This window comes from Chrysoperla carnea, chromosome 5 (genome assembly GCF_905475395.1).
Source record: "Chrysoperla carnea chromosome 5, inChrCarn1.1, whole genome shotgun sequence".
Lineage (NCBI taxonomy): Eukaryota > Metazoa > Arthropoda > Insecta > Neuroptera > Chrysopidae > Chrysoperla > Chrysoperla carnea.
The window spans coordinates 20271264-20288968 of NC_058341.1; the positions used below are offsets into that span (position 1 = coordinate 20271264).

At 30.6% G+C, this 17705-nt stretch overlaps 1 protein-coding gene across 4 annotated transcripts; it reads right to left on the bottom strand.

Moving 5' to 3' along the window:
• Positions 1–4422: 4422 nt before the first annotated feature.
• LOC123299594 (protein polybromo-1) lies at positions 4423–16993 on the bottom strand. Of its 4 annotated transcripts, none has more exons than XM_044881851.1 (15): positions 16721–16993; positions 15503–15813; positions 14438–15410; positions 14231–14293; positions 13175–13360; positions 12477–12826; positions 11817–11949; positions 11644–11676; positions 9247–10039; positions 8338–9124; positions 7816–8167; positions 6729–6803; positions 5887–6189; positions 5307–5791; positions 4423–4992 (listed from the first exon to the last, which is right to left on the bottom strand). In XM_044881851.1, exons 1-15 carry the CDS (start codon positions 16838–16840, stop codon positions 4470–4472), a joined length of 5487 nt encoding a protein of 1828 aa, XP_044737786.1. In that variant the 5' UTR covers positions 16841–16993; the 3' UTR covers positions 4423–4469. The 4 variants fall into 4 exon arrangements, with proteins under 4 accessions (XP_044737786.1, XP_044737783.1, XP_044737784.1 ...); XM_044881848.1 differs by having other exon boundaries at positions 14135–14293; XM_044881849.1 differs by lacking the exon at positions 11644–11676 and having other exon boundaries at positions 14135–14293.
• Between the last annotated feature and the right edge of the window lie 712 nt (positions 16994–17705).

Below are 17705 nucleotides of genomic sequence, written 5' to 3' on the forward strand. Positions count from 1 at the left end.
TTTTTTTTGCGACAAGCCTAGAAAATAAGTATAAGTAAGAGCTATTTTAACAGTAGGGGTCTTAAAGTAATATATTATTGTTATATTGTTAAATAAATTAAGAAATTATTGTCTAATATATATTAATTTATAATTTTGTTATATTTATTTGTGTATTTTTTTATTTAGTTATCTTTTTTTAATAAATAATTTTATTAAAAAAATTAAAAAATATGTGTGTGTATTTATATTTTAAAAAAAAAATCTCCAAATATATTTCTCTGATACCAATCTTCAAAATAATTCCAGCGTAAAAAAGAAGTCTTAAAATTTTGATTCATACATTTATAATTCATAATAGTCATACAAGTTGCCTAGAATAGCAAACAATAGTGTTTTGAAAATTATCCAGTTCATTTGACATATAGGTGAGTAAATTACAATATCATTAAGAAGCTGGGTGGCCGTGTTGGTAGAGCACTTGACTCTGAAACCAAGGCACGCTGGTTCGTATCCTGGAATTGCTAAATTTTTACTTTTAAATTAAATGAATTTTTTCTGATATTAAAAATTTTCCACTCTTTTTATAGTTTAAATTATCTATATAACCCGCCCTCTTGCTATAGATAACGTCAGTTATACATATGTCATCCAAAATATATTTCTCTGATACCAATCTTCAATAAATTTCCAAATATATTTCTCTGATACCAATCTTCAAAATAATTCCAGCGTAAAAAAGAAGTCTTAAAATTTTGATTCATACATTTTTAATTCATAATAGTCATACAAGTTGCCTAGAAAAGAAAACAATAGTGTTTTGAAAAGTATCCAGTTCATTTGACAGTTAGGTGAGTATTCGAAATAGGCTTCGAAATATCGCTCTTATTATACTTAAGATAGTGACAGAAAAAAAACAACAAAATAAACAATTATTACAGTTTGCCAAATAATAATTTTATTCTGAAAGAAGAAATGGGGCAGAAAATATAAAAAATAAAACAAAATTTAAAATATATAACAAATTTTATTTATTTACAACTTTAAAAAAAAAGTTTAAAGTTTTCATGAAAAGTCTAGTATACTCGAATCGAAAACTTTTTTTTTAACTTTGTAATGGCACAAACATGGCATAAAGAATCCAATTTTGGCAAACTGTAATAATTGTTCATTTTGTTGTTTTTTTTTTCTGTCACTATCTTAAGTATAATAAGAAGAGCGATATTTCGAAGCCTATTTCGAATACTCACCTAACTGTCGAAAGTCGAAAATATTAATATAATTATTTATTAATATGAATAACAGAGCCCTTATGGTATAGTGGTTAGCGTATCTGACTACGAATAGATAGTCCCCTGGTTCGAAACTAGGGTAGTACTAGATTAAAAAAAATTATTCTTCTTTCTTTTAAGCAAATTCTGATTTTTATTTTCATTTTTTTTTAAATTTCCACCACAACATGTTTGCCTAGTACAAATGATGAAAAATTTTAGTTTTTTTTCGTTCAAAAACTTCAATTTTTTTCACATTTCTACTAGGAGAACATCATGGACGGACGGAATTAGTAGTACCTGATAGCAAGGTAATTGTTGTCACCTCGTAAGTCAGAAAGTTAGTGGTCTGCACACCCGTGTTTGGTGAGTATGACTTCTGGGCAGACCAATAACTTTCTGCCAAAATAAAATTTTAGACTTTCGGGGTGAAAACACTTACTTGCTTTTTCTCCCTATCAGGAACTACTAATTCGTACTTATGTTCTCCTAGTACAAATGTTGAAAAAATTGAAGATTTTTTCGTACTTTTTTGATGAAAAAGTTTCAATTTGATTGAATGGAGGAAAAAATGATTGATTTTTTTCACATTTTTACTAGGAGAACATAATGAACAGGAAGGAATATCCTGATAGGTAAGTAATTGTTTTAACTTCGAAAATCAGAAAGTTATTTATTGGTCTGTAAACTTTTGTGGTGAGTGGAAATTAAAAAAAAAAAAAAAAAAACAATTAAGTTAAAACCTTATTAAATTAAAAAAAACTCATCAACTTTTGTTTTAAATAAACTATAAACTCCGTTTGGATGCGAAGTAGGGTACTTTGTATCCGTATTCAGAAGCGCAACCTACTGAGCTATTTGGTACATGTTTTATCTATTAAAAATTTAATACTTAAATAATTTTTAAAAACCTACCTGTCCTAAACTCATTCTATTAAATCTTATACACTCCATTCCTTACCTGCTAATTCAAATTTTCTTCAATAATTTTCAATCTGTAAATAAAAAGGGAAAGCGGAGTGGAGGATGCAAATATGTCTAAGTCATCGTATAAGTCTCAGTCATACAGTTAAAGAAAAGGAAAATTAAATTAATGGAAATAAAAAAAAACAATTGAAAGTTAAAACCTTATTAAATTATTGAAAACAAAAATAAACTCTTGAACTTTTTAAAAATATCTTTGAAATTCCGCTTGGATTCGAACCAGAATACTTTGTATCCGTAGGCAGAACCGTAACCTACTAAGCTATTTGGTAGATATGAAATCTATTAAAAATTTAATACTTAAATAATTTTGAATCAACCTGTCATAAATGAACTGGATACTTTTCAAAACACTATTGTTTGCTTTTCGAGGCAACTTGTATGGCTATTATGAATTATAAATGTATGATTCAAAACACTATTGTTTTCTTTTCTAGGCAACTTGTATGACTATTATGAATTAAAAATGTATGAATCAAAATTTTAAGACTTCTTTTTTACGCTGGAATTATTTTGAAGATTGGTATCAGAGAAATATATTTGGAAATTTATTGAAGATTGGTATCAGAGAAATATATTTTGGATGACATATGTATAACTGACGTTATCTATAGCAAGAGGGCGGGTTATATAGATAATTTAAACTATAAAAAGAGTGGAAAATTTTTAATATCAGAAAAAATTCATTTAATTTAAAAGTAAAAATTTAGCAATTCCAGGATACGAACCAGCGTGCCTTGGTTTCAGAGTCAAGTGCTCTACCAACACGGCCACCCAGCTTCTTAATGATATTGTAATTTACTCACCTATATGTCAAATGAACTGGATAATTTTCAAAACACTATTGTTTGCTATTCTAGGCAACTTGTATGACTATTATGAATTATAAATGTATGAAATTCATAAAAAAAACTAAATTGTTTTAGTCCCATCTTATCCCTACTTATGTCATAAATCACTCTTCTGTTAGGGGGTGGGAATAAAAATAACATAAAATATTCCTCGCTCTCTTACTTACTTGTCGCTTTTGGTTCTCATAACAATTATCTAAAAAAAAGTCATTATCTCGGCATAAAAACTTATTTAATTAAAAATTATACGAGAGCTTGCTAGTTTCGAATTGAGGTACTTTGTAACCAGAGTCGACTCGGCTAGCCACTATACCGCCTTTGACATATTATACTTATCAATAATTTAATATACATACATTTTACTCAATTTTTTCAATAAACTTACCTATATAAATGAATAATTGTAGTAATATTTTGCTAAAAATATAGGTTCCGTTTGATATTCCTGAAATCGATGTAAGGGATAAAATATAAAGGTAGGTATAATATTGAATAATAATAATTAAACCAGAAAAATTGATAAAAACTATATTTTATTATATGAATTATATATTATATATTTTATATATAGGTAGGTTCTGTTTGATATTCCTGAAATCGATGTAAAGGATAAAAGATAAAGGTAGGTATAATATTGAATAATAATAAATAAACCAGAAAAATTGTTAAAAACGATATTTAATTATATACATTTGTACATATTTCACCTAAAATAAATATGAAATGGTTATTTTATACAGTATAAAATCAGTTTTTGGGGTAACGTTTTCATTCCAAATTACATTAGCTGTAAAAAAAACGAACCAAAAAGATGAGAAATAAACAGTCGACGTCTATGATTATGTTGGTAAAAATTATTATACGAGTGCGGCAAATGTCATTGCTCGGCATGGTAAACCTTTTCAAGAGGGAGAGTTCTCTATCTAAAAACACAATAAAAGAAAGATCTTAAAACTTGCCAGAAATGTACCAGATCAACAAAAAATTTACATTAACTCTGCTGCTTTTATATCGCTATGTCTTGACGAAAGCACTAACGTCACAAAAACTGCACGTTTAGCTTTTTTGCTCGATATTGCGTAGGAAACGTCATTAATGAAGATTTAATTGCGAATCTTGATAATTACGAAGTGAAAATTATTTAACGGCACGTCTATGGTATCATTAAACATTTCTTTAGAAAAACTGGTACGTTGATGTATAAAGGTTCGTCACCCCTGTCATAGACCAAAGTCAAATTCTATTATTTACACGTTCGTGAAAGTTGGGTAGCTTTGTTCAAACTCTATTTTGTTAGTGAAATAAAACTGCATATTACTTAAAAAAATGTACGACTTTATTATACTTTTAAATAGAAATATGAATTTTTTGGGATTATAAAAATTTAATTTTTATACACTGACATTATATCTTTCATCATTAAATCTCGTAACGACCATAATGCTGACGTCAACGATGAATGATTACGTTCACCATTTGCTAACCAATGTGACAACAGTTGAACTTTAGTTGTGGTAACATCACACGTATTTGTCCCACCTAATCCCGTGTTATTGACATGTGTGACAGCTGGTATTGTCACTACCGGTGATGTTGTATTCAATTCTGTAGCATTTAAAGTTTTCTCCCATGGTGACATAAATTTATTTGATACATGTAGACCCTCAATGTATTTAATGTATGCTTCGGAGTGTAAAAGTCTCGTAGGACGTGGTGGAACTGTTATAAATATCGGTTCAACTGGTTTCATCACCATTTGTTGTTGTCCTTGGGTAACAGTTCCAGTATTAGTATTATTCGTAGTATTATTAAATGGTTTAATGTTCATATTTGCAGTTGAACTGTTTGAGTTGTTATTAGAATTGGCTGCTGCTATTTGGGCTGATTTCTTTGATGGTACATAATTCCTGGATAAAATAAGGAAAGATTATGAAATAAAAATTTTTTAGACGTTAAGCGTGACTTAATAATTAATATTCGTTCAGCTTAAAAATTAACGGTATTATAAAACGGGCCTAATTTGTTTTAGAAAAAAGTTACTACTGATTAAAAATCTTTAAAGTTGTTTTTCTCAAAACGATTATATAAATAGTTAAGGAAAGAGAAAGACGCCAATATAGCCTCCTTGGAAGAAACTTCTAGATACTCGCGAGCAGACGAATCAAAATAGGGAGAAATTAGAAATTAAATAAATACAATTTTAAAAAACAATTGTACTAACTTGCTCTTATTTTCCTGTGTGACCAATTTCCCATTGCCTTTGATAATATGTACTTCTCGAACATGTCGCGCTAAACGTGGTAAATGTGGAAAAGAAGGTGCTGATTTTTTAATACGTATACAACCACGCCAATGACATTGAAATTCAGGTTCTTTCACACCATTAAAATGTAATTGCACATGTCCTTTATCATCCTGAATACAATGCTCCAATAAATCACTTAAATCTTCAAATTGATAATCACAATCATCCCACAGACATTCATAGACAAATTCAGTAGGGCCTTGATCTGCATTCTCTTCATTACATTTAGCAGCTTTTTCTTCCCATACTTGTTTTTCATGTGTTGGTAGCGTACGCCATTCATTACCAACTATACGACTAATTTCACCGAATGTCGAATCGGGATTATTTTGTGCAACAGTTTTACGTACTTCACTTGAGTATAATATATAACCGGTGACGATTTTTTTCCCACCTTGTTTCTGCAAATAAAATTTCGGAAAAACATGATTAATAAGAGCGAAGTACCGCCGGGGGTTAACGGTCTAAATAGTTCTCATTTTGATGATTTTCTTACCTTTTCTTTTTTAGACGAAACAGGTGTTGATACCACAGAAGTTGTAACCCCACTGTTGGTAACAGTCCCCGTGACACCAACCGTATTCGAACTAGTACCAATACCACCAGTATTAACAACACCAGTTAATACACCAGTCGATGTACCAGGTGTTCCAGGATTACCAACATTAATACCAATGGTTGGTGTGACATTTATATCATGTCCACCACCCGATCCAACAGAAGGTGGACCTCCATCTAATGAATCTTCCATTAACATTTCAACATCTTGCTCGATCTTTGGTAATATGGGTGATGGTTCCTAAGTTTTTGAAACGAAAAACAGTTTATAGATATTTTCCTTATAGATGAGCCTAAAATAAAGGCCAAGTTCTGATGGAAAAAGGGGATGGAAAATATAAAGGGTCATTTCTGTGTATATTTACAAAAAAACTCCAAAAAAATACCAAATTTGTTAAAGATAAATAAAGTTATTTTTTGCAGATTTTATGTACATTTATTTTTTTACTATATTTTTAACTTGCATCTACTTTCGGATCTTTCTGATCCTTCATGTATAGTCCTATTTCGTAGAATGCCTGAAGAAGGCCCAAAAAGATTAAAACTGGTTGTCAAAAGAGTTAAAAGTATTGTAAAATAAATAAATATGCATAAAACCTGCGAAAAGGAAATTTATTTAAAGAATAATGGATGCTAATAATATCAATTCACAAAATCAAACTAAGTAGACAGGGATGGGAAAAAGAGAGGCTCTTTTTTTACAACATGCAAAAAGTTGGAATATTCAACATGTATTTACATATTTCGTCTCTAGATGTCTAATAAAATTAAAATACTTACTACAATTGTGTCAAGTAGTCGAGTGACAGGTTGAACTTTGACATCTGGTACATTTTGTGTCACTTCAAATGTAACCTAAAGATTAGAAATAAAAAAAATCACAAACATGAGATACATGCATCCATGCGATGCGGTGTTAGTTTGAAAAATTTAAATATTGTAACATTTCTAAATAAATCAAGCGTCGGCAACCTACAAGACGCGAGTCACCGGCTGAACTATTTGACAATTTTAAGTGACCCACTATTATAAACATAAACATACATACACTTGGAGAATAAAAAAAAACTAAATAGTCAATTTTTTTGCTGATCCGAAACATCTAAATACTCACATTTTGGTTGATTTTGACCCGCAGAAATAAAACGTTACCGACGCCTGCTGAATTATTATCTAAGGATACCACAGAATTTAAATAGAAACAAGTGAAATTTATAAAATTTAAAAAACCTCCGACAAATTTTGCCGGTTAGGAACCCTAAACTCGCGCTTGAAACATAGCTAAGAACACTCTTCATTAAATAGCCTTTCAAAAGAAACCAAAAAAATCGAAATCAGTTCATCCGTTTAGGCGCTACGATGCCACAGACAGACAAAGAGACAGACACGCACATTTTTTGGTTCGGTCGTTAGAAACATAGATATACATACACTTCGGTGAGTGCAATATTCGATTCGAGGTCTATATCAGAATTTTTCTTAATTTAAAAATTATTAAGTGTCCTCATCAATTTCTCTTCAACTCACTGAGAAAATCTTAGAACTTTTTACTTCGAAGAATAGTTTCTTTTGTTTGATTCCTTTTCTTTTTATCAAGAAGAATTTCTGTCATACAAAAATGAAATTTACGCGAAACTAGTTTCTATTTAAAATCTGTTAAGATCCTTTACTTTTCACACACTAAGAGCCGGACTCTACCATCTCTAATTAAAGAGTTCTTGGATTAATTAGTCTTTTAATAGAATATTTAATCAAAGTTGATGGAATCGGGCTCAATTTTTTGTAATAGCAAGCTCTCAATAATTCCAAACACACTCAGAAACTTGTTATTTGATCTACTAGTACTATAGAAAATAAAAACACTAACCTTTTGTGGATTTATTAAACGTCTAAAGAAATATGTTTCATCTTCAGTTACCAACGACGAATGTTGATAATGTTTTAACGAATGCTCTGTATGTTGTAATTTAATTGTAATCCGTTTCATTTCATCGTAAATCGATTCACAAATATACACATCTTGTTCTGGTATTTCCGTTATACGACACGATATATAATCTTGATATTCTAAGACTGAACATTTTCCAACGATACCCACTAATGGATTTGTATCTTCGATTGTGGATAAGAATACTTCTTGTTTGTAGAATAATCTTGTTGGTAAATGGGGTACTTCTGACGGTTGTATTAGCCATGGGCCACGGAAGTAACATTTACCACTATGAAAAAAAAAATTCACATTAAAATTAATATAATTCAGGGATCATTACTTTAAACGCGCTGTAGCAAAAGAAAATCGGAAGACTCCGGAAATAACTCTTTGAGATTTCAATTTACGAAATTTTCAGACAAAAACTGTTAGGACCGGTAACATGTTTGTAATACTTACTCTTTAGTTTCCCAAATCGTATCAATTTGCGCAATTAATTGTCGACCACCATCAGTTGCAACATAAACAAAATCACCAGTTTTTACAACACCACTACAAATTGTATTATATTGTTCATAATAAACATTATCAATACATCCAGAAACACCTTGTGCACTCTGTATATTGAACGCAACAACATTTGGTTTATCCTTTTCTATTAAAGTAGCTTCTTGTTCCGCGAGTTCAGCAAGTTCATCTTTATGTTTTTCAACACGTTCCCGAAATACAGACATAACACGTTTTGGTTCAATCGGTGCTGGCCGTTCAACTAATTTCACTATACCATCTGGAACAGGCCATACTTTAATCTTTTTAAATGCACGCGCTCGAGTACTGTAACGTGATTCGCATACGTAAACATCTTTGTCAGCATAACCTTCTGGTTTCATTTTGATGTAATCTTTTATATTTAGAACGCAACATCGTTCTTTTACTTCGTTCAATGGCACAGCAACGTGGGCATCTGATTTGAAAACTTCTTGTTCCAGAAATTTACGTGTCGTCACATGGAAAGTTTCACTTGGACGAAGAAAATAATTGCCGTATAACATTTGTTGTCCTTCAGAGTTGGTCCATAAACGTTCGATAACTATAATCGATGGTTCAACACCCTTTTCCTTCGATTCGATGTATACAAATTCACCAACACGGAATGTACGTTGATTACAAGTCATCGAATCACCAATATTTTCCTTTGGGGTTGTAAAATTGGTTTTTTGATTTGGTGTTTGTATTGTTGAAGTACCTGAAAATAAGAAATGAAAAATCAAAAACTGCAATAAAACTTGCTGCTTTGATTTGAAAATTATTTTTGTGAGCTAACAGACTTGGAATTCTCCAGCAATTAAAACGTTAAATAGCACTTACCTCCAACTCCCAGTGATGACCCCAAATTTGAACTACTATTCTCATTTTCTATATCCATTTCACCATGTAATTGTGTTGTACTACTTTGTTGATCCGTTGCTTGTTGTAACTGTTCCATTTTCTCAACCTTTGTATTTTCAATTGCTTGTTGTAAATCTAACAATGTATAATTTAAAGCTGGTGATTGTAACAAATCACCATTACGACAAATCTCATCACGCTGTTTGATAAAATACGATTGTAGCTCAATAGCATCTTCAAAAATTTGCGATGTAGAATGCGATAATTTTCGAGCACGATCCATACATGCAAAGAAATCATCTTGAAATTGATCCAAACGTTTATAAACACCACGATCTAATCGTCGTTTTATTAAATCCAACGATAAAGCACGAACTTTTTTGCCATCGATTTCATCATGTTCAGGTAGTTCTGCCATTGAATCAGAAAAACAACGGCCCTCGTCATCTTGATAATTATAGACGGTTGTAAATAAAGTGAGCAGTAAATCTTGGACAGCAAGTTGAACGTCTGGAGCTTGATGAATATTGTCATCTTGTAAATCTAATTCGTAAAGATGTTGTTTTGTTTGTAAGCATACACGTTGTAAAATTAACGCATCTTTGTAAATTTGTGAATCAGGTTCATTGTATTTACAAGCGTTATCAAACATTAAGATAAAATCGTTCACTAATTTATCTAATTTATCACCATATTGTGAAGTTTTCAATTTCATTGAGATTTGTTCCATGTCAATCGGTTCTTTTATAACTTCATAATAATCGGGATAATCCTGTTTTAGATTAAATTTCATATTTCATTAACTTTTATTTTTGGATTCAGAATGAACACATTCAACTATCGCTACCAAGTGACTGATCAGGAAAACATTGAAAAAAAATATATTTTAGATTTTTAATTATTTACTACTTAGAATCGAGATACCTAATATAGAAAGTATCCTTCAGAGATAGAAAGCTATTGGAACTCAACTACGGCGAAGAGTCTGTCATAGATTCAGATTTTGTGATCAAGAACCAAGTAAAATGATTAATGTGTAGATACTGAAGATATTAACTACTCTTTGAACCTTTCTTGAAGCTATATATAAAATTATTCAGCATAATTTCTTTTTCCGAAACTATTTGCGATATAAGTAACTTTTCAAGGGACAGGCAGGATATTTGTCATCATGCAGAAGGCATGCTACTCTCTTGAATTTTTAGATTATAATATTAAATATATAATGTGGTCGGGCTGTACGAATTTCGTGCATATTTCCAGAGGGTATTTATTTTTCTAGAAGAGTTTATCGCTAGATAACGCCTGAAAGTTACAGCAAATTCAATACTTAACTCATCCTATTAAAACTTTTAATAATTCTAATTCGCCACTGCCATTATTTCGAAATATACCTCATCATTTTGAAATATACCTAGTTTTACCGATCTGTCACTCGATTTCAATAACATCTAAAGGGTGGGGTTATGGAAAATGATAAGTTTATTGAATGAATTTTATTTCTACAAATGATGAAAAAGCTTTTAAAAAAAGAATATATAAAATAGAAATATAAAAAATAAAAACATGAAGTTTAAATAGCTCAAAACAAAAGTTAATATGATTTTTTTTAGATCATTGTCACACTCTTTTGAGATATAAATTAAGAAAAATTTGAATGTAATACAGATCTACAAAATCGATCCATTCGGAAAAAAAAAATTCAACATTTTGTCATCAGTGCAACAATAATCTGCATGATACAATAATGCACGGTATATGAGCATATGACGCTGGAAAGGATGAAACGCGAAAGAGGGTAAAACTTAAAACGTATTAAATTCGTTATAACTGCCAAAATATCTGGTTGTTTCCTATTCATTCATAATGAAATTTGGCAGGGTGGATATTTTGTATTCTGCAGAACGGCTAGGCTCTGAAGAGAGTTGAGTATGCATAATAAGAGGGACGAAATGTTAACTGATTCGTATACCTGTGATCCTCAGAAGCACACAAAACCCTTGTCGTAAAATTGAAAATTGCCGCATTTACCGTCACCACTTTTTATGGTGAAGGAATATCTGGCATCAAGTATAACGTTCAAAGAAGGGTTATTGTCAAAATTAAATCGTTCAGGATATTGCTTCCTAAACTTAAGTAAATTTTTACTTGCTAATTCTAAGCAGTACAAACCCTTGAATGGTATAAAATTGCGTAAGTATACTTTGATATTATACATACTCGCTTTCACTCTTTCAGACCTTATATGGTAGAATTTTGTTCTTGTTGTATCAACATCGAATGCTCAATACAGTGTATAAATAAGGGAATATACAAATAAAATAATAAAAGCGACAATAAAATAATGAATGTTATAAAATAAATAAATCATCGTACCTTTGACTTCTGATTTATTTGCTGTAACATAACCTCAAATCAAAAAACAAACAAATAACTTCATGTTCCGTTTTTATTTTTTATAGTTCGAATTAAAAACCAAATAATAATAATAAAATTTTGAAAAATAAAATTCCAATTGAAACAAAATTTTGAAAAATTTTAAAACTTACATTTTTTGATGGTAATTTCATAAAAATTAATGATAATTGTCGTTCAGATTTTGGTTCACGATAATCACGTATTGCATCGTATAATGAACGTAATTTCTGCTCATTTGGTGATAAAATTTTTCTTGGTTTCATACTTCAAACAAAGTTAAATAAAAATATTTTGAAAATTACCCGATATATTAATTAAAATACAAAGTGTTTATTGGAAAGATATGAGTAATTGTTTTTTGTTTCGTAAAAGTTACGGAATAGAGCTTTCTAAACTCAAAACTTCCCGTAATAAATCTTTCTATTGGGAAAAAAGGACATGTGTCGGAATTATAATTGATTAAACTGACATCTTTGGAAACCAAAGTAATAAAACTTTTCTTTTAAATACGATAAAATTTTCCAGGTTTGATTCTTAAAAAATAACCAAGCTGTAAGTAGTTAACAATATGGATCGTTAAAATAATCTAAATAATTAAATTCATTTTAACTAACTAACTTATATTAAACTAACGAAAGTACACGAACAGACCAGAAAATGAAAAAATATTTAAGTTTTTGAATAATAAGAAAGTAAAAATCTGAATAAATAGAAAATCTCGCCCCCGTAATAATAGATTTTTTAATCCTACCAAATTAACTGCGTTGAGAAATTTACAAACAGGTACTTACATTCGACCAGTAGCAGTTTTTCGTTCACCCGTACCAGGTGTATTCGATCCCGATGTATTTAAATTTGTATTAATATTATGCTCTCTATTAATTTTATCCATAAGCACTCGTTCTAATAAAATGGCATCGTTATATATCATTGAATTCTCTTCATTATATTGACGACAATTCGAGAACATTAATTTAAAATCTTGTACAAGTTCATCCTCATTTAAATATTTATCATTCTTAATATTCGCTTCAATTGTAATTACATCAATTGGTTCCTGGATTATTTGATAATAGTCTGGATATAATTTTTTTGATGGTTTTTCCATAAATAATAACATAGGTTGTCGGCCATCTTCACACTTAAATAAAAATAATTAATTTTTATTAAAGTGTAATTCTATTAAGATTTTAATTAAGTAATTGGGGTTTAAGGCTTTACGGACACTATCGTAAAATGTAATTTTTTGAGAGATCTGAAGTGAGACATACTATTTGTGCCACCAAGTCAATTATTTGGACTCAATGATCAATTAGTTCCTTGTCCTTGCACGGAAAATCGTGCGGAACACCTGGGGATTATATCTGAAACACTCAAAAGCTAAAGTCACTTACAACGGACGTTGTTTCTTCGTGCTATTTAATCCGTATTCTCATACATTTTTAACCCCGATTAGTTAAACAAAGTAAGCATTAAACATTATACTTACAGAATAATCGATTAAAAATTTACTGATATTATGTAAACGTTTCTTTAATGGTATATTATCTTTTTTATTCGAATTTCCTCCACTATTTGGTGTGGTCTGTGGATTTGGTGTAGATTGGCGTATTTTTGGTGGACGTCCACGTCTAACACCACGTGAATCTTCTGATTCGCAATCACTTTCAGTATCCTAAATTATACAAAATGAAAAGAGTTTTACCTATTCACATCATTCCACGTATGCGCACATATTATGATGTAAACAGGTTAAGAAAATATCGTGAAAATTGATTTCTAATAGTCAGTCATTAAAAAAGTCTTTGATGAATTTTCATCGTTGTTAACTATTTTTAACCGATTTTCATGATATTTTCATGATGTCATTTTAAAGAATAAGAGAATTTTCATTAAAAAAAGTATTAAAAATAATTTTACAATTAGTGCCATTTTGCTAAAAGATGATCATTTAGGTCTATTAAAAAATGTATTATCTTTCATTTGAAAATAAAGTTACATCAAAGGAATTGGCTTTTGTCCTAAATTTGAAATTTATACGTTACATTAAACTGTCATCAAAATGATAAAATTAAACTGAGGGATCATCTGTTATCAAAATGATAAAATTAATATCGAAAAAGTTATAGAAAATATCATTTATATCACCAAATTCTGTAACGATTTTGATAATTCATATGTCAAAATCGATTAATTTAAGAACGATGAATCCAAATTGTTCAATCAAAAGTCAATTTTTGAAAAAATTTCTGATACGAAAAATTTAAAAAAATCATTACGTCTGCCTAGAGTGTCAGAAATAGAGCTCAAATTCCAAGAAAATGTAACGTTTATAAATAAAATAAATAATAATATTGTGATGTAATGCTCACGTTTATGACACTCTGGACATTTTATCGAATGGATTATTGTAACTGTAATATAAAATGAAATTTTAATGTGTTTTTACCTTGATTATATTATGTAATAGTGATTTTTTATGATTGTTAGTGTAAGTAGCGTGATATTTAGCATTAGCATGCGTAGCATTACTAATGTTGTTTACCTGATCAATATCAAGTAGTTCTTGAACCTTTAATTGCATTATTTTCTGCAATTTTACTGCATCCTAAAAAAAAATTACTTTTTTAATATACATACAGAATTTAATTTCTGGAGAAGATAACAATGTATTCGATTACCAAATTTAAGTCAGCAAGTTTTCAGCTTTTAGCTTTTAAAAATAGCTATAAATAATTAAATATAAACTTACTTTATACAATTTCGATTGATGTACATTATATTTTTTCGCATTCTCAAACATAATATTCATATCACCCGCAACTTCACTCACTGTACCATAATCACCTTTCTTTAATTTCATACGAATTTGTGATAACGATACGGGATTTTTTATTTCACGATAATAATCTGGATAATATCGTTTTGATGGTAATTTCCAAAATGGTTCACTTAATGGTGTTCCATGTGGATTGACAGCATTACGTATAGCCGCAAATAATTGCCATTTTGGATCTTCAATATCCATAATTTCGGGTTCGTCCATCAACGACATCATATCACTACCAATTAACGATGAATCATCATTCCCGCCAAGCTCAGAATCGGTATCTTCATCCCTGAGTGCCGCTGTTACAGCGGATAAACTTTGTACACCGCGTAATCGTTTATTACGAATACGTTCGCTACTTTTACCCGCCGTAGAAGGTGTACTAACAAATTTTCCATGTTCGATTTCAATCTTTTTACTTGTAATCACTTTTTTAAGAGCTTTCGCATCTTTGTAGATTTGTGATCCTGGTTCGTTAAATAAACACGCGTTACGTGTCATTAACAATAAATCCCGTTCCAACTCTGTTAAACATGTATAATCATTTTGCTGAATTTTTGTTGCAATGATTTTTAAATCAATTGGATTTTCGATAACTTCGTAATATTCTGGATATTTTTTCTTGGATGGTAGTAATTGGAATACGGTATGTAGGGGGCGATTATCTTGATCTGTAGCCATCATAACCGCTGTAAATAAATCTTCATATTGATTATTAATTAGCTCATCATCTGGATTTGTTGAACTCTCAGAAGTATCTTCAGGAATATCAATATCTTGCCCACATTTTGAACTTGTTGGAGTACCACGTGCTTCAGCGGCAGCCGCGCGTCGTGCTAATTTACCTACTTTCAAGATTATTTTACCTTTGGATTCGGCTTCTTCGTCAATTAATCTGTAAGCAAAGGGAAAAGTAATCAAATTAAGAATTTAAAATGGAAACTTTTGGGTGAATACACATTCAAATATATTTTAGAGTTATTTTACCGATTTTTCGTAGTAATAAACAAATCCCATAAATCGCAAGCATCTTTAAATTCTTGAGAATTCTTCTTATAAAATGCTTTTGCATTTTTCACCATTAAATCAACGTCTGCAGTTAAATCTTCAGGATCTTCATATTCATCAGTTTTCAATTTCTGTTGTATTTTTAGTAAGTCGATTGGATTCGATACCACTTCATAATAGCCTGGTTCTTGACGGCGTTTTGGGGCTCGTATAAATGAATCACATAACAAAGCTCCATCTTCTTTTTTAAAATTACGTATTATTTCATATAATTGTTGGCAAATTTCACTCTATAAGACGAAAAATTCAAATAAAAATCAGAAGGTGATACAAAAGTTTTGCGTGAATGGAGTACGGGTCTCTAGGTTAGATTAGAGTGGCTGTCCTGGGGTGGGACACACTTAGACCATAGGGTCCGTTGTGATACCGTAAAAGGGTTGGCCCATCTCCGGCCACTACTCCATGAACCATTTGGAGCTGTTTAAGAACAGTAGGAGGGCTTTGACGTCGACTGACTTTAGGTCGGAGAGGTCGTCAAAGAGACGTTGGCTCAAGTAAGTCCATCTCTTCATGACAAGAGCTGGACAGTGACAGAGAAGATGAGACATTGTCTCCTCCTCGTCACCACTGTGACGGCTCCTGCAGTAGTCGTGCTACACTGCCAGGCCTAAGCAAACGGGTCTCTAGCGTGAATATAATATTTCTGTTTCGTGTCCCATGTTTGAACGTAAGGGCTAAAAACTTCAGAACCCAACCAACTCTCCTATAGGCGACAAAAAACGTGATAAAAAAAAAGCTTTTCAGATAGTTTATCTTAAAAAGTATTTACGTTAGAAACCCGCTTGTACACATATAGCCAAATTAATGGAATTCATGCAAACCAAACCCATCTGCATGAAGTGACCGACCCATAACTGAATGTGTAAACTCTGAGAGCATATTCCTTGAGATATTTTAAGTCGAAAATGCGTATAAGGCGTTTACGGCCTAAAATTATTGTTCGATGAATACTATCTTAAACCTTAAAGTGTATTCAGTCGTAGGTTATCCTGTATGTTTAATGTTATGCAAATTTACTGTCTGGAATCTGGATCTTTGAAATGTCTTAACATCTTTTAAATACAACATTCTCATAATATTTCCTTATATCTATTTATCCAGTGATTAGACTATTTAAGTTTTAAATAGGTATCTTACCGGATCTTGTCGTTTTCTTTTACGAACAGTAGGCCCTGAACTTGTGGAAGCATCAACATCGTCCAGAAAATCGTCATCCTGACGACTTGCTATTGAACTTGTACGGCGCCGTTTACTCATTTTTACTATTTCTTAATAAAAACAATTAAATCACTAAGAAAACAAAAACACATCAAATAAGCTTCTAATAAACAAGCTTGTTTACTTTCCCAAATAATTTGGTGTACTTAGTTTATTTATTTAAAAAATGAATTAAAAAATATGTCATTTGTATGTTACTTAAAACTTTGTCTAATAAATATTATTTAGGTCACTAATTATTTAGTCACAAATATAAAATATAAAATTGTTTGCGGCATTTGACGTCCATTAAAGTAGCCATTGCTAAGCTGTAGGGAGGTGACTCCATCTGTTTGTGATGACATAAAGTAATTTAGTAAAACTATTGGTAGCGTTCAAAGGCACTAACCGATTTGTCGATTTGTAAGTTGTTTGTTATTTTATAATTTTGATTTTAGCTGTCGTGATAAAAAGTCATTGGCATTGAAGGTGCACTTAAGTATTTTTACGTGTACATTGTCGTTAAAATAGCTTAATACAACTTGTCATACTTACTTATTTTGTTTGTTTCAACATCGACACTAGTAGTGCGATCGAACGCAATAGATTCCTCTGTAGATCCAATATCAAAGAAATTAGGAATCCGTCTGTCCGCCAATAGTAAAATAAAGTTGTGGGGAAAAGAGAAGAGTCTTTGTTGATGTAATATTTATAGCAAGCAAAGAGTGTGGCGTAGTGTGAGTAACGGTGGAAAGAGGTTAAAAATTGCGAAAATTTTTTATTTATTTTCGGGAAGACGATGATTAAAACATTTCGAAATCAAATTTTTTTTAATTTTTTTTATTATTCCAGTCTTCTCTAATTGGACTACAATTCAATAAATATAAGTTGAAAATCTACTTCAATCACATAGTTTCTTTTTTTT